Genomic DNA, 21079 nt, shown 5'->3' with positions numbered 1-21079 from the left:
GAGAGAGGGGCAAGTGCGATACTTTATGGCAACGTTCGCCCGCGACGGTTGCCTTAATATGCTTGTGGCAATCTGTTTTATGGCGGAGCGCATGCCAGGGCCGATTGCCAGTTCCATTGTTGAGAGAAAAAAACTGAATTCGTCCCGTTTCTGTTCGTCCTCTTTTCACATTTTTATCTTTCCTCTACTTCCGCTGCCGCTGTGGGTTGACGTCGCTTTATCGGGCGGCGACTGTTTTCATTCCTCGCGAAACCCCTAAAGTCCGGCCGTGGCTCTTGCGTAAATATCCTCGCACGCACACCCCCCCCACCCCCCCCCCCCCCCGATATCGTCGTCGCCTCCCGTCCGACCGTCCGCTTTGACGGTATCCGTGACGCGTCCGTCGGCCCGTCGGTCCGGTGCTCCGTGCCTTGTCGGGGACTGGGGGCCGGGTCGTCCGATTCGTACCGAAGAGAAGAGAGCCCAAGTGGCAAGCGGGATGCGGTGCGAGCGCGCTCGCTCGCACCGCTCGAGTGAATTTGTACACACGCGCCCGAGAGAGAGAAAGAGAGAGAGAGCGAGGGCGAGAGAGAAAAGCTGGCAGCACCAGTGCCAGGATTGTTAAATCACATGATCCTTCCCAGCAGGCATTGCTGCAGCAAGACCAATTTTGTTTTGGTTCTTCTCTCTCCAATGTCCTGTTTTGTTTGTTTCCCCCCTCTCTCCCATTCCTCTCCTCCTCCCCTCGTTGCGAGGAAGTTCAGACGACCCGAATGCCGCCGCTCAAGTGATGCGCTCTGAAAAAACGGAGAAAGGGGAGGAAGGAAAAAAATCCTCAATTGACAGCAGCAGCCCGGCGTGCCCTTGCCCGGGCTTGCGGCGGTATGGAGAGAGAGAGAGAGGCTGGCGGGCGAGCGGGCGGGCGAGCGGGCGGGCGACACACGTCTCGGGTAAGAGAAGCCGCGCGGCGCTCCGAGACTAAACCTGCGTCGGGCGGCAGCATCGCCGCACGCGAAGAATGTAGGTCAGGGGGAAGGAGGCGCGAGGGTGTTAAAAAAAAAACCCGGCAGAAGCGGCGGCGGCTGCGGCTGCTGCGGCATCGCAGATCGCGCGGGGCGAGGATGTCTCGGCGGTGACGGCGGTGGCATCGGCAGAGAGTGGCGACTTGGTATTTGCGAGCGGTGAGCGAGATATCAGGAGCGCAGGCATCGGGCGATTCGCGCGCTGGAATTCGCCCACCCCCCCCTTGGCGGTTTGGCGTTCTCTTTGACGTTGTTGTTCGTTCGGGTTTGTGCGTGTGCGTGTTTTTGTTGTTGTCGCCATCGTCGTCATCGTCGTCTCCTCTTCTCTCTCCTCCAATTTGAGTTGCGCGGGAATGATGCGAGCCGTGCCCCGCAAGGACCCTGCGGCGATGTCGCTCGCTCCGAGCCGCTCCGCACGGACCCCGTCGCTAGAAGCGCCGCCGCCGCCGTCGTCGTCGTGCCCACCGTCACGCTGAGCCGGCCAGGAGAATAATAATAATAATAATAAAAACTGACGGCTTCGGAATCTGCCCGCCACGAAGCCGGTTGCGCCGTCGCAACGCGTGCTGTTGGGAAGATGCAGGTTCGGCGCGGGCCGTCGGTCGGTTGGGTTGTTTCTCTTTTGGGATTTTTTAAATTTCCGTGCCCTCGTTGCGCGTCGGCTAGAGAATCCCCCCGCCCCCCACATACCGCCGCGGTGATTACCGTGCTGGCCATTTATGAAATGCGTACGTACGCGCGCACGTGTACGCATATGTGCGTGCGTATGTACGTGCGCACGTGTGTGCGTATCTTCGTGCACGTACGCGTCGTTGCGTCCAGGTGCAATCGCACGACGTGCACGGTGCTGCTTCCAATGCCGGCGGTCGTCCATTCAACTCAAGGGTGTAAAATAAATAATTTGAGCTGGCTCAGCGACGACGGTGCCAACCAGTGATGGCGTGGGCGGCTTGCAGCGCTGCTGGCGTTTTCGGGTGCTGTCAGTGCCTACCCTAGGAGGGGAATTTAAATATTCATGAGACATTTGCCTCTTGCTGGGGTGGTGGTGGTGGTGGTATGCAATCGAGGGGTACCGCACCGGCTCTTCCTCACCGCCCCCCCCCCTTCACCACCACCGCATCCTCCTCTCTCTCTCCCTCTCTCAGCCGTCAAGAAAAAAAAACATTGTTTACTTATTTGTGTGTTTCTATTCCCGTGCGTCGGCAGAAACGACGCCGCTCGTTAATGACATTTTAATTACGTCGCGATTTACTGCGCGTTAAGCTGATGCGCGGCGGGCAAAAAAAAAACTTGGGGGGAGTCATTAATGTCCCTTTGTGAAGTCGTGCACGGGAGCGGCATTAGCATATTAATGTACGCAACAGTCGGGCGCGTTTAGGCGCGACCGCCAAATGCGCCGTTAAACATCAGATGGTCGTTTAAGCTCGCCGCTCTGACGACTGCAGGACAACCGTTGAACACATCGTGGGTAACGGGCGACGAGCGACGTGGACGGCGTCGAGCGAGCGAGCTGCCGTAGGCCGTGGGGCGAGTCCTTGGGATTCGTTGAGGCTGCCCTCGATGAATATTTGTCAAATATCGCCAGGGCTTAATTTTGTCCGGATCGCTGGTGGACTGGAGTGGGTGCAGCACGGGGCACAGGTTGCTGAGGAAATGGAGTCTGCCTCGGTAGGCTGCGATCACAAATCACTCCGTAATTCCGTCAAAAAGTATCTTGCAACACCACGTCTATTACCACCCTGAAGAGGAAGAATGGTCATCTGATCTCTGACCCCCCATGTGATTTCAGGCTGGGTCGGTCCTGCACAGATATCATATTCTCTGCCATTCTGCTGAAGCGGAGGTGTAGAGAATTCCAACGGGACCTGCCCTACATCACTGCTTTATTTACCTGGTCAAGGCCTTTGATATCATCAGCAGGCCAGAGCTCTGGGTTATTGCCACTTAGAGATGGGGACTTACCCATCTGCTCCACCTAAAGTAAGCACCTGGTTGGGTATTTTATGTCCTCAAATGCTCCACCTCCTCAACTCCCCATGAATGACAGGGCAGTTGTGGAGAGAGTTGGCGCGATGTCGGCGCGACGTCGACGGGAACGGAAAATTCTGACGCCGCTGTCATCGTTATCGTCGTTATTGGCCATGGTCTCCCCCCCTCCTTCCACGCCCCCCACCCCACCACTACCGCCTCTGGGTTAACAGAGGTGGTGGTGGTGGGGGGTAGAGGGTTACCAAATAAGCTGCAACCTCAGTTCAACCTCTAGTCCCTCACGCTGACCTTGAACCTCTGACCTTGAACTTCTAGTCCCATGCGCTGACCTCGTCGCCAAGGCAGCGTCGCTTCTCTGCGTGGAGTTTGTGCGTCCTCTCCTCTCCTCCTCTCGCTCTCTCGGTCCCCCTGTTCTGCGTGGGTTTCCTCCTGCTCCTCCTCCTTCGCATAGCTAGAACAATAACCGCCCCCCCCCGTACCATCGTATTGACCACAACTTCACCCCCCCCCCAACCCGCCAAATTCTGGCGAAAATAATTGTGAGGCGGGATCGCACGCAGCATCATCAGCAGCAGCATCAGAAGCATCATCAGAAGCATCATCAGAAGCATCATCAGAAGCATCATCAGAAGCATCAGAAGCATCAGAAGCATCAGCACCATCATCAGCAGCAGCATCAGCAGCAGCATCATCAGCAGCATCATCAGAAGCATCAGCACCATCAGCAGCAGCATCAGCAGCATCATCAGCAGCATCATCAGAAGCATCAGCACCATCATCAGCAGCAGCATCATCAGAAGCATCAGCAGCAGCATCATCAGAAGCATCAGCACCATCATCAGCAGCAGCATCAGCAGCAGCATCATCAGAAGCAGCATCAGAAGCATCAGCACCATCATCAGCAGCAGCATCATCAGCAGCAGCATCAGCAGCATCAGCAGTATCAGCAGTAGCATCATCAGAAGCAGCATCAGAAGCATCAGCACCATCATCAGCAGCAGCAGCATCAGCAGCAGCATCAGCAGCAGCATCATCAGCAGCAGCATCAGCAGCAGCATCAGCAGCATCATCAGCAGCATCATCAGAAGCAGCATCAGAAGCATCAGCACCATCATCAGCAGCAGCATCATCAGAAGCAGCATCAGAAGCATCAGCACCATCATCAGCAGCAGCATCAGCAGCAGCAGCATCAGCAGCAGCATCATCAGCAGCAGCATCAGCAGCATCAGCAGTAGCATCATCAGAAGCAGCATCAGAAGCAACAGCATCAGAAGCAGCATCATCAGAAGCAGCATCAGAAGCAACAGCATCATCAGCAGCAGCATCATCAGAAGCAGCATCAGAAGCATCAGCACCATCATCAGCAGCAGCATCAGAAGCATCAGCAGCAGCATCATCAGAAGCATCATCAGAAGCAGCAGCATCAGCAGCAGCATCAGCAGCAGCATCAGAAGCATCATCAGCAGCAGCATCATCAGCAGCAGCATCGCTAAAAAAACTTGTCAAGACCCTCCTGAGAAAAAGTCTTGAGGCTCGGTGAGGCCTTCCTGAGGTAATGGAGCAAAATAAAACAAAGAAGTGATGACCTCGTGGTTAAAAGCGGTGAGGCGGCTACGAGATGGAAGAACAGCAATGGATTCATGAATCTATCTGTGTGGTGCTTGGCGTGTTATCCCCTTCTATGGGGGGGGGAGGGGGGGGCATTCTCCATCCATTTAATTGGCCAAACATCCCAAGGCGGGGGACCCTTTTAGACAACGAGTCTTGAGGGCCATTGAGATACTGCCGGACGAATCGGATAGACCTTTAATTCTCACGGGATATTTCCTTGCTCGCTGGCAAGGCTGGGGGACAGTAGTCACGTGGCCCATCACAGCCATAGCTTAGGGACATCGCACCGCCCTGTTTATGTTATTATCTTATTATCACCTTCTCCTTGGCCCCTTCTTAATTGTCTACGTATTGGATGCGGCGTGGGCGCATGCGCGTGGCCGGGGCGTGGAAATATTTTGCCCGTCGCCGGCCCGGACTGACCCTGGCGGCCGGATTGAAATCCGAACCGGTTCTGAATGCCTTGTCCGACCCGGGCGGTGAGGTACGGTCGTGCGTTGACGCGCGCGAGGCGGAGCCCATCACTACATGTGGTTAATGCAATGACACGATTCCTGGCAAAAGGTTTCTGTTCGGTGTTTTAACATCTTAATACAACTGCTGTATTGCCAGAAAGGATAACGCCTATCCCCATACGGTTTACCCCGTATTCTTGAACAGGGAAATCGAGTTTTCAGGTCCATACGGCGTGCAGCCGTTTCAATATGGACTTTGTCGGATGAACGTTAATACTTATAAGGGCACAGGGTGACCAATAAGGTCTGAATTGGTCTGTAATAAGGTAGGCGCGGATGAGGGGTTGCCAGGTGTATAGTAGTGTAGTGTGTAGCAGTATAGTGTATAGTATAGTAGTGTAGTGTATAGTAGTGTAGTGTAAAGTAGTGTATAGTGGTGTATAGTAGTGTAGTGTATAGTGTAGTGTATTGTAGTGTGGTGTATAGTCGTGTATAGTGTATAGTAGTTTATAGTAGTGTAGTGTATAGTAGTGTATTGTGTAGTGTATAGTCTAGTGTATAGTAGTGTAGTGTATAGTAGTGTAATGTTCTTGGAGGGAGACGGAGTCTTCGTAGAGGCAACACGCTTTATTTCACCAAACAGTTTACACTAATCCCTAACACAAAGGGGTAATGGCCCCTTTCACCCACAACCTGGGGAGGTACAGCCTCTGGGCTATCATACCTACGACTCTCCCTACTTCAGCCCTCCGGCTAGCTAAACCTAGGGGAGGCTGACCCACCGCTGGCCCGGTGGGTCCCTGACCACTGGCCCGTCCGGACCTGGCCTCCCTCACAAGGGCATCAGGCCGAGGGAACCTCAGGGTCCTAACCCCACGACCACTGGCACCGCACTGAGCCCCGGCCCTTAGAATGACGTCGGCGGCTTGGGGTCCAGGGTCTTCTTCTTCTTCAGGCGGCTTCTGGCTTCGGCTTGAGGCGGACTGCCTCGCGCTCTCAGGGACCCGCCTTATATACTCTTTCTCCCTGAGGGGCGGGGCTCTGGGGGATCGTAGCTCCTGTCAGCCCCCTCCCCTCAGAGGGGTTCCAACTGCCGTTGGCCCGACCGGTCCGGACCGGTTTCTACCCCTCCCCCTGGTTGTGACGCGTGTGTGTCAATCATGACCACCACAGTAGTGTATAGTAATGTAGTGTGTAGTGTATAGTAGTGTAGTGTATAGTAGTGTATAGCAGTGTAGCAGAGGTGGGACAAAGTCATTGTTATGCAAGTCCAAGTCGAGTCGCAAGTCATCAAATTCATGACTCGAGTCTGACTCGAGTCCAAGTCACATGACTCGAGTCCACATCTCATAGGTGGGACAAAGTCATTGTTATGCAAGTCCAAGTCGAGTCGCAAGTCATCAAATTCATGACTCGAGTCTGACTCGAGTCCAAGTCACATGACTCGAGTCCACACCTCTGCAGTGTAGTGTATAGTAGTGTAGTGTATAGCAGTGTAGTGTATAGCAATGTAGTGTATTGTGTATTGTAGTGTATAGTAATGCAGTGTAAAGTAGTGTATAGTAGTGTAGTGTATCGAGTGTAGTGTATAGTAATGTAGTGTAAAGTAGTGTATAGTAGTGTATTGTATAGTAGTGTAGTGTATAGAGTGTAGTGTATAGTAATGTAGTGTAAAGTAGTGTATAGTAGTGTAGTGTATAGAGTGTAGTGTATAGTAGTGTAGTGTATAGTGTATTGTAGTGTCGGCTGAGAGTTCCTGGGACTACGGTGTTCCCCGCGACCCCCCATCTCTGGGCGAGGTCCCTCCCCGGTGACGCCTGCATTGAGGTGAGCGGTGGGCCACCGATGATGGGTTCCTTGTGCTAAACATCTGCCCCCCCCCCCCCCGTGACTCCCCCCCCCCCTCCGTGACCCTCCCACCCCGCGCCTTTTCCCCCGCGCCCAGGCGCGGTGGTCCAGACGGTAAGCTACTTGATTCGTTTTGCCGAGTTGACCGTTGCAAAGCCGTCTTAATGCTTTGATGGGATTTACACACGCGGTAATTAGGAGGGGCACCATATGTTCCCCGCTCTGTCTGCCACCGCAGCCGCCGTCGGCGCGCCCCTAAGTCTGTACAAGCATCGAGCGAGCGTTCTTCGTCGGTAAGTAAAAAAAAATCGCAATAATAAATTCCCTTACCGACGAGGCCCGCGGGACGATCTTCCGGGCCTGGAGCGATCATCGCGACAACCAAAAACTGACGCGTGTGGAGTTGACGTAGCGTGCAAACGTAGCGGGGCGGGGGAGGAGGGGGTCAGCATTTGTGGAGCGGTTGGTGCGCGCTGTGCCACGAACACCGGCGAAACCCGAGTTGGATTCCCACGCCAAACGTGGTGCCGGCCAGCCCCCCACCCCCTCGTGTGCTGCGCCAGCTTGCGTTGGTGCAGCTGCCTGTTCATCATGCGTTTTCCCCAAAGCTCTGTTGAGGCTATAAGGAGGATCTTTATCTTTGGTTCAACACAAAGTACACGTAGCCTGGCACAAGTGCTGCGGTGACATCACCACCACTCGGTGGCGATTGGCGGCTGCCGTGAGATTTCTTTAATATTTATTTGTTTTTGCACTTTATTTGGATAAATTCCAGCTCCGGTTTGATTGGTATGCGACAAACCATGCATGCCGTGCGTGTAGTTGGGTGGAAAAGCATCGTCCCACTGCTTTGCGACCTAATGTCACTTGATGCAGGGATCTCGGAGGTATCTCTGCGAGATCTACTTCAGTGGGCGCCACCGTCTCGCCCAAGTCGCACGAAGTAATCCTCGAGGATTCTTCCGCTGTCGGCAGCGGCGCGACGCCGAGAGCACAATCGGGATGGCAATTATCGGGAATATGATTCTTTTTTTAAACAAAAATCCGTAGATATTTATATATATGTGTGTGTGTGCGCGTGTATAAACGTGTAATGAATCATCCAGGGAAGCCCTTGGGTTGTTGCGCAGGCGAGAAACGCGAGGTCTCCGGCGCAGAAAAGGAAGCAAGACAATATTTTTTTAAAGGTAAAAAAAATATTTAACTCAAAAGCTTGTTGTTTTACCAGGTAAGGATTTTGAACCCCCCCCCCCCACAAAATCCTCAAGTGGGGGGAGGGGGAGGTGCACGGGGTGGGGGAGGGCATGGGTGATGGTGGTGGGGGTAGTGGTGAAGGAGGGCTTGTGACCCCGTTGCTGGGAAGCGAGTCCAATCGGCCTCGCGTGGGCGGGAGGTGACGACGCTTCCTCCGCGGCGTCTCGAGAGGTCTTCCGCCACCCACCACCAATTTAAAAGTCCCCGCTGTGAAGATCCGGAGCGGTCGTCTTTCATTCCCGGCACGGCGTCCGACCCTCCGGCACCGCCGCCCCTACCGCCGCCGCGTTCGCCGTGCGTGCGGTCTTCAACGTATGCGTTTATACGTGTGAGTGTGTGCGCGTGTACGTTATTTGTTTCCTTCTGTTTGTGTTTTCTTGGCGGCGCGGATGACCGTGCCGCGTGCCGTGTTCGTCGGTGCGTGCCGCGGCTTGGGGGTGGTGAGGTTGAAGGGAAGTTTGCGACGGCTGCAAAATGGCTCGGCGGGTGCACGCAGGTCGGGCCAAAGGCATGTCCTGTGTTTATTTTTAAAGTTACCTTTTTTTTGGTTATCATTGATTAGCCTCTTTTAATTACTGCTCGGAGATGTTGCCGACTCGCTTGCCTGCGCAATAACTACCGCTGCTTTCGTTAATCATCCATCCGTATCGGTGGAGGATTTTTTGTGTTGAGCGCACGAGACGATTAATCCATTCCTGTCTCTCGCAGAGCAGCGCTGCCCTCCGTGTTCTTCGAGAACGGCCCGCAGAAGCGGATGTCACAGAGCTACCACTGAGATTCCCTTCTCCTCTTCGTGACGCTCTGGTCCCCATGCAGAGCGGGCGAGCACTTTGCTTCATCACGTGACGCTCAAACCGTACTCGGAGCTGGAATTGAGCCAAACTTAATTGCGGAACCAAATTTATGATCCGATGGGTTTCTTTCTTTTTGTGCAGTCATTAGTGGTGACCGGGCTGAGACCATTAAATCACTGCACTCCGGTATAATCGCTATTTAGTCTGCGTGAATCTATTGGTCTCTATACAAGTCTATGGTTCTGTATGTGAGTCTATGGGTCTGTGTGAGTCGTCTATGAGACTGTGAGTCTCTGGGTCTCTACAAGTCTCTATGTATGTACATATATTGAACTTCTTTCACACCACCGTGCATAGCCAACCGTGCTAATCGGAGGTGCAGGGGAAGGACAACAAACTACGGGTCTCTATGTGAGTCTCTGGGTCTCTGTGTGAGTAGTCTCTGGGTCTTTGTGTGAGTAGTCTCTGGGTCTTTGTGTGAGTAGTCTATGGGTCTTTGTGTGAGTAGTCTATGGGTCTCTGTGTGAGTAGTCTATGGGTCTTTGTGTGAGTAGTCTCTGGGTCTTTGTGTGAGTAGTCTCTGGGTCTTTGTGTGAGTAGTCTATGGGTCTTTGTGTGAGTAGTCTATGGGTCTTTGTGTGAGTAGTCTATGGGTCTCTGTGTGAGTAGTCTATGGATCTCTGTGCGAGTCGATGGGTCTTTGTGTGAGTCTCTGGGTCTCTGGGTCTCTGTGTGAGTCTATGGGTCTCTTTGTGAGTAGTCTATGGATCTCTGTGCGAGTCGATGGGTCTTTGTGTGAATCTCTGGGTCTTTGTGTGAGTCTATGGGTCTGTGTGAGTAGTCTATGGGTCTCTGTGTGAGTAGTCTATGGGCCTCTGTGTGAGTCAATGGGTCTTTGTGTGAGTTTATGGGTCTGTGTGAGTAGACTATGGGTCTCTGTGTGAGTAGTCTATGGGCCTCTGTGTGAGTCAATGGGTCTTTGTGTGAGTCGATGGGTCTCTATGCGAGTAGTCTATGGGCCTCTGTGTGAGTCTATGGGTCTCTGTGTGAGTCGATGGGTATTTGTGTGAATCTATGGGTCTCTGTGAGTCTATGGGCCTCTGTGTGAGTCTATGGGTCTTTGTGTGAGTCTATGGGTCTCTATGTGAGTAGTCTATGGGCCTCTGTGTGAGTCTATGGACCTCTGTGTGAGTCTATGGGGTCTCTGTATGAGTAATCTATGGGTATCTATGGGAGTCTATGGATTAACTTTTAACTTTTTTCTGCACCGTGCGTAGCCAACCGTGCTTATCGGAGGTGCTGATGTAATGGTGTAACGCAGGTTTCATTGTACGGAGAATTAGCTGCCAAAAAAAAATCCCAAGTAAAATTTGTTTTTACACGAGGGGGAGGGTCGGGGGCTCTGGAATGAGCGTTGCAGGATGTTACAGTGGTGTGAAATTACCTCGGGTCCAGTAGCTTCCACATCACGCAAATCACGAACCGGTGTTGTGACTGGCTGACTCCGTGAGCACATGCCTCGTCACGTGGTGCCGCCCGCTGCTTGCCTGCTGCTGCTACTGCTGCTGCTACTACTGCTGCTACTACTGCTGTTACTGCTGCTGTTACTGCTACTACCAGAAAAAATCTCAATTTGAAAACGAATTTCCTGCCTAAAATAAAAAAAAAATCACTAACACATGGGATTGACTTTTTAAAATTTGTTTTTAATAATAATGTCGAATAGTGTATTGTATTACAATCATATAAACTGAAATCTATTTTATAGTAATATATTGGGGGGGACAACCAGCTGGGGCCCCCTCTGCTTGGGCTGCTTTCTTGCCACCCACGGATAGGCACGCGGTTTTGCTCCACAAATTAAAATGAAATCGACGCGACGCATTCGTTGTTCTCTCGCCCGTGGGTTTCATTTCCCCCCTTTATCTCCAACTTCACAGGACGCGGTGAGGACGCCCTGAAGTGAAATCTGTCGATTTGGTGCTCGCCGAATCGTGACGACAGTGGGGACTTGGGATTTGGCACCGCCGCCAACGCCGCCGCGGTTTGGACGGCATCCCCAAAACCAGGCATCGGCGCCGGTTTGGCTCAGCGCGGGCCTCGTTCATGACGTGCCCACGCCCCTCCACCACCACTTCCACCTCCACCGCCACTTCCACCACCTCCACCGGCGACGTGCCTGGGCACCCACCAATGACCCCCGACCTCCCGTGACCTTCCTGGCACCGCACCCAGCAGACATGCAGCAAAGCCGCGACGTTCGCCCAGCGGTGGTGACCCTCGACCCCCCGCCCGCACGGCACCACCACGGCTCTGACCCCGCCTCGTCGCTTCTGCCGCCAGCGCCGGCGACCCGGCAGCCCGGAGAAGAGTCATCCCGGGCCTCCGCCGGGCCCTCCCCCGTGAGGCCGGGCGGCGGCGGGGAGGAGGAGGACGGGGGCGGCGACGTCGATTCGCCGCAGGACCTCAGCCGCAAGGACGGCGTCGGCGCCCCGGCGGCAGAGCGGCGGTACGAGTGCCGGCACTGCCACCTGGCGACGCGCGACCTGGCGGTGTTCAGCGCCCACGTGGACGCGGCCCACCCGGGCGTGCTTGCCAACCCGCTGTACGTGTGCCGCGCGTGCCGCTTCCGCTCGTCCCTGCGCAGCGAGTTCGACGCGCACAACCGCCGCCGCCACCGCAGCCTCGGCCGCATGAAGCTGAGGATCACCAAGATGCCCGACCGGACCGTGCTGGAGCAGAGCCCCGTGGGGCGGGCGTTGGACGTCGGCGGCGACGACGGCGACGACTGCAAACGCCGTTCCGCGGAGACGTCCCTGGCAACCCCCGCGGTCGTTCGGCCGAGCGACGACGCTGCGGGCGGTGCCGTGCCGAACCCCTCCGGGCTCTCCGCTCGCCGCTCGCCCCGGCCGTCGTTCGAAAAGCCAAACGGCGCCGAACCCCAGCGGCGTTTGACGGACGTGGCGGCGGAGAATGGGGCGGGCGCGCGGGAGCTGGCGGCCAAGACGGCGGCGGTGGTGCCGCGGTCGCAGCGGCGGCACCAGCGGCAGCAGGAGGACCGCGCGGGCGGCCTGCAGATCTTTAACCCCGCGTTGCCGCACATCGTCCTCAACGCGTCGAAGATCGCGCAGGGCGACCCGGCGTTCGCGCGCGCCGTGTTCGACGGCGCTCCGACCGCCAAGCAGGCCCACGGGGGGGGAGCCGCCGAGGACGATGCCACGACGGCCACCGCCGGCTCCGAACCCGCGCCGGCGCTCGCCGCGGCTCGCAACGGCCACCGCCGCGAGCGGCCGACGACGGCCGACGACGACGCGGACGAGGCGGCTCCGGCGTTGGACGACGCCGGGCGCATGGACGGCGACCAGCACCTGCTGGCGGCGTTCGCGCGCTTCCCGTACCCGTCGAGTGGGGACATCGCGTGGCTGGCGTCGGTGACACCGTTCGCCGAGTGGCGCCTGCGCGGGTGGTTCGCGGCGCGACGGACGGCGCGCGCCATCAGCTGGTCGCCGGGCGAGATCGAGGAGCGCCGCAGGAGGCTGGTGGCGAGCACAATGGCCACGCTGCTGATGAGCGGGCCCGGGGCGGAGACGCACGATGGCGCCGGCGCGCAGGTGCGGGCGGAGTCCACTCGTGTCCCTGCGTGTGTGCGTGTCCGTGCTTGGTGCTCGCTAACAGCACTTGCCCCTACAGTCTGTAAAGGCTATACGGGGGATCTTTGTCTTTGTAGCGGTTAGCGCGCTGCGCTATGAACCTAGCGACTCGGGTTCGATTCCCGCTCACGGCCAACAACGGTGGCGATTATCTGAACCGGTCCTGGGCCTCCCCTAGGTCGACTCGGCCTCAAATGAGTACCTGGTGCAGTGTGGAAACATCGCCACTGGGTAGACAAAGGTGGCCAGGCGTGGTGTTGGCCACCCCACGCCCTCGTGCGCCGTGCCGGCCTTTATAGGTGCTCACTAACGGCACCTGCTCCAACATTGTGTTGAGGCTACGCGGGAGCATCTTTGTCTTTGTTGGTGGGGAGGCGTTGTGGGGGTTGCTGCTGGGGTGGGCGGGGGCACTCAAATTATATTCGGGGCTACCAGGAGTCGGCTTCGGAAACGTGCCGCTGACGATCGCCAGCCCTGCACCTTCCCCTCGTGGCCGCCGCCGGTACTGGCGGTGACCTCGACGCCGACGATGACAGATGGCTCGGAGGGGGGGGGGGGGTGTCCTTTTGTCGATGCCCCCCCACCTCCCCCCGTCTGTGCGGGGTCGTGGTTTTCACTGATTAAGAGAGTGCGGGTGTTCCTCTTCCCATCGTAATTCACCGTCGTTTCGCATTATCCGGGATTTGTTTCAACTTTAGCCGAACTTTCACCCCCCCCCCCGCCTTGCCACCCCAACTGTCCCCGGATAACGGGGGAGCTAACCGCACCACGCGCGTGCGCCTCCCCCCCACCCAGTGCAGCAGTTCCTCGTTAGCCGGAGTTAGCTGGGGTTAGCCGGGGTTAGCCGGAGTTAGCCGGAGTTAGCCGGGGTTAGCCGTGGCCGGGAGAATCTCATTCAGGTCGCTGGCTTCGGAGCGCTTCTCCCGTCACGAGATGGAGACAAAGGTCCCCCAGCGGAGCACTCGACAGGCTCGTCGGCGTGCCAAGTGCCGTTCGTGAGCAGACGGGGCAGGTGGCAGGCTCCACGCACGGCCGCCTTTGTCTCCCGGGGTACTCATTCTTTTAAGACTGAGTCGACCTAGGGGAGGCCCAGGACCAGTGCAAATATTCGCCACTGTCACACACACCCACGTGCATACGCATCACACACACGCACACCCACGTGCATCACACACGCACCCACGTGCATCACACACGCACCCACGTGCATCACACACGCACCCACACGCACTCGACAGACCCCGTGTCTCCCTTCGCCGTGTGCCAGCCGGACGTTGCCTCCAAGCAGCCGGCCACGGGCGAGGGCCGCCCGCCGTCGGCGCTCGGCGCGGATCAAGCCGCCGCCGCTGCGCCCGTCGAGCTTCCCGCCGCGTCGCCAGACGTTTCGGCGGCGCGAGCGCACGAGTCCTCCTCCTCGCCCTCGCCGCTCGCCCTCGCCGCGTCGGCGTCCTCCGCGGCGTCGTCCGTCCGGTCGCCCTCTCCGGCGATGGCGCCGTCGGCCTCCTCTTCCTCCTCCTCGTCGTCTCCGCCGCCGGATCGCGCTCCCCCTTCCGTCTCGCCCGACGCGCCGGCGCCCCCGGGGGCGCCGTCGTCGCCGTGCCGGGGCGCTCGCGGAAAGCACAAGAAGAGCAAGGAGCAGCTGGCGCGGCTGAAGCGCAGCTTCGCGCGCGACCGCCGCCCGGACGAGGGCGAGCTGCGGCGCCTCGTGGGCGCCACCGGGCTGGGCCGCTCCGAGGTCAAGAAGTGGTTCAGCGACAGCCGCTACCACTGGCGCGACGGTGCCGGCGGCGACGGCCGCGCCGGGCCGCGGCGGCCGTCCGCGTCGCGGTTCTTCCATCGGAACCTGCCGACCATGTGCCCCCTGGAGTTCGCGGGCAGGATGAGCATCGTGGACTCGCTCAACTGGGCGGCCGAGGCGCGGCACCGCCGGCCCGGGGAGGAGGGCGGGGTCGTCGTCGGCCAAGGTGGCGGCGGGGAAGAGACGGCCGCCGGTGCCGCCGCGGTCACGGCCGTTGCCGCCGCGCGCGCGGCCGCCGGGGAAGAGCACGAGGATGAGGAGATGACGACGACGACTGTGGCGACGGATGGGTGCGAGAGCGCCGGCAAATTTGACGTCGAGCGGCCGAGCGCGAACGAGCGTAACGGCGACGAGGAGGAGCCGGCGGCGGACGTCGCGGGCGTGGCCGCGCGCCGGCCCCCGCCGCTCGCAACGCTTGCCGGAAGTCCCGACGGGCGCCGAGGGGACCGTCCGGAGCTGGGCGGCGCCGGCGGGCGGGCGGCAGAGGAGGCGACGAATGCGGACGAGGAGGAGGAGGCGCGCGGTTTCTACGGAGACGAGCCGGCTCGCGACGGCGCCCGGCCTCGTCCCACGGCACTCGACGGCGCCCGGCCGGCCGGCGGGCCGCACCCCGAGCCGCGGGGCCGTTTGATCGCCAAAATAAAAATCCCTCGCAACGGCGGCAATTACGAGCACGTGAAGCCCTCGCCGAGCGGTGAGATCAGAGCGGCCCTGCGGGGTGGGTGCAGCGCCAGCGCACCCCCTGCACTCGCTGCACACTCCGCATACTCTGACCACACGGCGCACACCGTGCGCACCACACACACTGCACACACCACGCACTCTGCACCCTCTGCGCTCACCGCACACTCTGCACACGCCATACACACTGCATACTCCACACACACCACGCACTCCGCATACACCGCACACTCTGCACACTCTGCGCTCACCGCACACGCCACACACACCGCATACTCTGAACTTTCAGCGCACACCGCACAATTTAAATACTCACACTTCACACACCCCGCACACCCCGCACACTCCACACACCCCGCCCACTCTCCACACACCGTGCACTATGCACACACCACACATACCAGTGCACACGAAGCGTACGCCTCGCACGTCAGTGCACACGGCACGCACGGGGCACACGGTACGCTCGCCGCAAGCGCCACGCCGACGGACCGACTGCTCGACCGCGAGTTCACGCCGCCGCCGCCCCTGGCGCCATCGCCGCCGCCGCCACTGGAGCCGCGCTTCGGGCCCGAGCACCACCAGGGGCCGGGATGTCCCGGCCTCCTCGAAGCACCGGGCAGGAGGACGGCCGTGGTGAAGCCGAGCGTGCAGCGTCCCAAGAAGACGAAAGAACAGCTGTCGGTGCTCAAGGCGGTCTTCCAGCAGACGCAGTGGCCCACGCCGGAGGAGTACGCCGCGCTGGTGGCGCGCACGGGCCTGCCGCGCTCCGACATCGTGCGCTGGTTCGGCGACACGCGCTTCGCCTACAAGCACGGGCAGCTGCGCTGGATCCGCGGGCAACGCTCCGAGCCGGCGGACGGGCGAGCGGCGGCGGGGGCGGCGGCGCGGACGAGACCGGCGCGTGGGCGCGGGTCGAGGCGGCACGACGGCTCGCCGGCGGCCGCGCTCGGCGCGCGGCTCGCCGGCGAGTTCCTGCGGTCGCCCGACGGGCACGGTGGCGGCGGCGGGGGGGGCGGCTGCTACGATTCCGCGGAGCGCGGGAAAGCGGCGCTGTACAGGTTCCAGGTGGACGCGCGGGCGTCGTATGCGGAGCCGGCGCTGGCGGAGGAGGAGGAGGCCGGGGGTTGCGCCGGTCGCCGCGGGGAAGGCAACGGCGCCGGGGAACGGCGCTAGCGTGGGGAAGACGGCGGTCGGGGAAAAAAAACGCGGCTTTTTTACTTAATTTATTGCTCGGAAAAAAAACACGCTGCACTAAAGCATTCCGCACTATTTTTATATTTATTTAATGGGCGAAATAATTTGTGCCCTTGGAATATTGTTTTGTTTAGCTGCGAGTTGATCGTTGATCTCTTTTTCTTCCGTCTCGTCGAAGCGCCGTGGCCGAGAGTTGGTTGCCCGAGGGCGGCGCGGGCGTCCGCGTGCGGTGGCGGCGCCGATGCAGCGGTCGCTTTGTCGGCAGAAATCCCTGCCCCGGAATGAACGTTTGTTTCGTGAGCATCGTACTCATGGGCCTGCAGGTGCTGTGGGTCGGCTGACTGAGATGACCGGCAGATGCACCACCGGCTGTGCCAACTTGCTGCATTGGCACGCGCACGCACGCACACACATGCTCTACGTACGGAGACACGTACGCGCACTGTCCGTGACACGGCGCTGCGTCGTTCCGCTGTGTTGTCATTTCCACCGCGCTGTGTATGTCGCTTGGCCGAGGCTTCATTTCTCTCGCGGGATGTTGATTCCGGGGGGGGTGGGGGTCGCCATCGGTGGCGTTGCGACCAGGCGACTGGTATCCGCGCCCTTGGTGAGAGGTGCACGACTGGGTGTGTACTCTTTGGTTCTTTCGGTAAAGTGATGTCGGTATAAAATAATCGATCACGACGCTTCGATCGCAACACAAGCGACCGTCATCGGGTGGGACAATCGCAGTGGGGAAACTGGGGTGTGTGCCCAACGCAGAGTTGTTGTTGTGTTCGGTAAAGGCCACGGCCAGAGTTGAATGGAAGGAGGGGCCACACGATCGCCAATGGCTGTTTGAGTGAGGACACGACTCGCACAGAAGTAGAGAGAGAGAGGGAGATACTGGACGCGGTGTTGCCGGCGGTGGGAAGATATTGCGCGGGTCGCTGGCCGGGATCAACCCTCGTCCTCCCGCACGTGGAAGAGGAGAGCGCCACGTGGGGGGCGAGCGTGGCAGGCGAGGAGCGGTCCGGCCGCTCGAGCGTTCGTGACGAACACGACGACGACGGGGCTCGGGGGGGGGTGGGGGTTAAGACGTCGGCGGCAGCTGCGATAGAAGCCGTCCGAAGTGGACGGAGACGACGGCAAAGCGAGCGGCTTGAGACCCGGGACGACGAGATGGCGGATCGCGGCATGGGAGCTGTCGCGAGCCGCGGGTTTTTTTTTATCTAAACCGCCAGCAGTGGTGGGGGGGGGGGGCAGATGAATTGTCGCGAGGTCCGGCGATAGGAGCAGCGCGGGCGCCGTGCGCCGTCTCCGAAAGGGGAAATAGAGAAAGAATGTGAAAAAAGGACCAGAAAAAGAAGCTAAGACAGAAGAAAAAAAAGGTGAAGAACGAAAAAGAAGGGGGGGGGGGGAGAAAAAGGAACGAGGCCGAACGCATTCATGGCACAGGCCCCGTTTGTGAAGCCACCGCGGCGCTGAATCGCCGACGGCGACGGCTGAGCGAGAGCGGCGCCCTGGGCTGGCGCCGCGTCTCTGCCGCGCCCGAGCCTCGCGACGAATCCACCTCCCCCACCCCCCGCCCGCATGTTGTAAAAGGAGAACGCTGAAGGACAATTAAAACATCTGAGAGGGGGGGTGCTCTGCCAGGCCATGCTCTACGACCCCGCGTCGCGTCCTCGAAAAATGTCGAAACGAACGCTGCTTTCCGAGCTTTCGCCCACATCGGATCATCGTTGCGAAGAGATCTCCCCTCCACGCACTCCGCACCACACAGAGGGACAGGCCGCAGCTGGGTGGCCGATTTGCCACCCATGAGGGCAACATGCCCCGAGTAGCGGCGCTGCAGCTTTATTGCTCAAGCCGTCCCTTCGTTTTGGGTCCTCGTTGCGAGAGTAATCATGAGCCCCCCCCCCCACACAAAAGATCCCCCATATAACCTTGACAGACTGTAGGGGCAAGTGCTGTTAGCGAGCACCTATGAAGGCCAGAACGTCACAGGAGGGGGCCTGGGTGGCCAGCACCACGCCCGACCGCCTTTGTCTCCCCATTGGCGATGTTTACACCGCACCGGTACTCATTTGAGGCTGAGTCGACCTAGGGGATGCCCAGTATCGGCTCAGATAATCGTCACCGGTGTTAGCCGTGAGCGGGAATCGAACCCGGGTCGACGGCTTCGTAGCGCAGCGCGCTACCCGCTCCACTACCGCTCTGTGTGAGAACCCTCACAGCAACGCAACTTTACCCTGAAGCTTCGATGATTTTGGATCATCGTTACCAGAGTTGCCATGGCCCTCCGTTACACGCAGACGGGGCGGACGGACGGGCAGCTTAAGTGGATGATTTTCCAGAGTGTGAGAACCCCAAAAGCGAAGTTTCGTTCATTTAGGATCACGAGTGCGTTGAAGCGTCCCACCTCCTGAGACCTCTTCTTACCCTTGCTACGTCTCCGTTCTGTGGGTTCGTCAGCCGCTCGCCGCACCCCGAGCGAGACGCGACCTTGGGGAAGTCCATCGTGACGAGTTAATCTCCGCTTTCCCCGTGTGCGAGTAATACCGCTTCCCACGTGGCGATTCCAATGTCGACGGCAAATGTTCGCATTGCACTACTATTCCCAAGCGTATAAGAAGTGGTCGTACGCCATGCTGTGTGCTCAATATGTCATAGAAACGGACACGTATAATAATAATATAATATATTTTTTATCACTCAAGGTTCAGTATATAATCTAGATTTGAAGTGTTCGTGACTGCAGGGATCCATACTCTTTGCTTTTTTCGGTAAAGTCACGGAGGTATAAAATAAAATAAATCGACGTTTCGATTGCAGCACAAGCAATCATCATCAGGTGGGAAAACCACAGCAAGAAGTTTGTGTTTGCTGAAGTGGGAGAGAGATGCCGTGGTAAGAGGTTATATCGGTAAGAGAGGGCGGAAGGGGAAGGGAGGGGGGAGGGGAGCGTTGCGTGGACGCGAGGAGAGGGAGACGTGAAGCTGGACGGGGGGGGAGTGAGAGGCTGAGAGAGCTGGGGATGCGCGGGGTAAAACCTGAAATGCTTTATTGTTCCATCATATTTGCTGGGCACAAGTCTATTTTGTCGAGTTAATTGCATCCCCAGCGTTTGGTATTGCTGCTTCATTGGCATTGCTGCTTCATTGGCATTGTTGCTGCAGTGGCGTTGTTGCATCCCCCCCCCGCGCATCCCAGCGTCCACGCAACGCTCCCCTCCCCCCTCTGTTACCACGGAATCTCTCCCGCTTCAGCAAAACATTTTCTCGTGTGGTTTTCCCACCTGATGATGATTGCTTGTGTTGCACTTGAAACGTCGTGATTTATTTTATACCTACGTGACTTTACCGAGAGAACCAAAGAGTTCAGTATAAAATGCTGCAGGTTGAGCCCAGGTCAGGTGGCTCAAGAGGTCAGAGCGAGCGGTTGCCAGTTCTTATCGCGGTGTGTGTGGGGTCGATTGAATCGGGCCCCATCATCAGCTCTCTCCTCCGGTGGATAAATTGAGCACCGGTTTATCGGTGGTTATGTTGCCCTGTGGATACACACCCGACCGAACGCCGCCACCGCTCGCCACGATCGAATGAAATGTGGAATCTCCACCATCTGGGTGCAGGGGTCGCAAAATCCGACACGCGAGCACCGGGATTGTCTTGTGATTGCTGATCCGAGCAAGGAAATGGTTCCTCTCTTCGTCTCTCGCTCCCTGTGAATTCCTCTTCGTTTCTTCCACTCACCACTTGCACTCCCCCCCCCCCCCCCCGGTGTGGGTGGGTACGCTTGCCCCCAGGATTGTCTATCGGTGGATGTGCAATTTGTAAATAAATTAATGACCCTTTTCATGACATCCTGCTGCTTTTGCCCGCCTTTCAATTCTGGGAGTTTTGAGGTGACGGTGGCTAGGAGATGTTAACTACCTCGCCTGGTATGGATGAGGTCGTGGTTTCGGTCCCGACCCTGAAGCCTCTTGTATATTTGGAGTTTGAGTGTCTCTCTCCCCGTGGATTTTTCTCCGGGTCCTCCGGTTTTTCCCGTCCACATTTAGAAACGCGCATTTAGAGTATTGGCTGACTGCTATCAATTTCCACGATGATGATAAGCCACTTCGTTGCGCTATCAATTGTGGTGGCCAGGTCGCTTCTGAAAAAGAGCCACATAGCTCAGTGGGCCTTACCTGGTAAAATAAAAAAAAATAGTTTAGTTGTCGCAGTGAGGGTTTTCATTCCATGGCCTTGAGTATATCCGCCATATGCCGGGAGGTCGAATCGAAACACTTTACCCAGGGCCTCCCACCGTCTCTACCGGTTTCCAAGCTCTGCGGTCCTATAAATACGCATTATACGGAGGTTTCATCGGCAAATTAATGAGCGCTCACACGGAGCCAACCGGAGCACGCGTGCAGCGAGAACCCACGCGTTTGAGCGAGGGGGAAACACTCTATCCCCGTACAAATGGAACGGGTGGAGATCCACAATTTAGCTGCACCGTGCGTGCCCTGGCGAGCCAGGGTATGTACGGCAATCTACTCGACACCCACGAGAAAAGGGAAGGCCTAACAGCACAGGTGCGGTTGGTGGATACCAACCCTCCGCTGCCTCCACAGTGCAGATCCGGCGTGCCAAATATGCCAACGCCACGCCAACGCCAATGCCACGCCAGTGCTGTACGAGTCGTGGTTAGCAGGGAACGTGCATCACTTGGCGAGCGATCCCCAGTTCTGGAGTGCAGCATCGGCAACGCCGAGCAGTGCGCACACGACAAATATGGTGGGTGGAGTGTGGGGGGGAGGTGGGTGGAGTGTGGGGGG

At 58.1% G+C, this 21079-nt stretch overlaps 1 protein-coding gene across 12 annotated transcripts in view; it reads left to right on the top strand.

The window, feature by feature from the left end:
- The window catches only part of LOC144736785 (uncharacterized), a 45647-nt gene extending 25530 nt beyond the window's left edge, over nt 1-20117 (top strand). For 5 of the 12 annotated variants that reach the window (XM_078619408.1, XM_078619407.1, XM_078619406.1 and 2 more), the window contains 3 exons: nt 739-929; nt 10893-12563; nt 13870-20117. In XM_078619408.1, coding sequence (XP_078475534.1) covers nt 11193-12563; nt 13870-16257 — 3759 coding nt within the window. In that variant the 5' untranslated portion in view covers nt 739-929; nt 10893-11192 and the 3' untranslated portion in view covers nt 16258-20117. Of the gene's footprint in view, nt 1-734; nt 930-10892; nt 12564-13869 lie in introns of all 12 variants that reach the window. The other 7 variants (XM_078619415.1, XM_078619417.1, XM_078619412.1 and 4 more) reach the window with 3 other exon arrangements.
- Nucleotides 20118-21079: the final 962 nt, after the last annotated feature.

This window comes from Lampetra planeri, chromosome 63, assembly GCF_965212315.1.
Source record: "Lampetra planeri chromosome 63, kcLamPlan1.2.h2, whole genome shotgun sequence".
Classification (NCBI taxonomy): Eukaryota; Metazoa; Chordata; class Hyperoartia; order Petromyzontiformes; family Petromyzontidae; genus Lampetra; species Lampetra planeri.
This window is presented reverse-complemented; position numbering and strand designations above follow the sequence as displayed.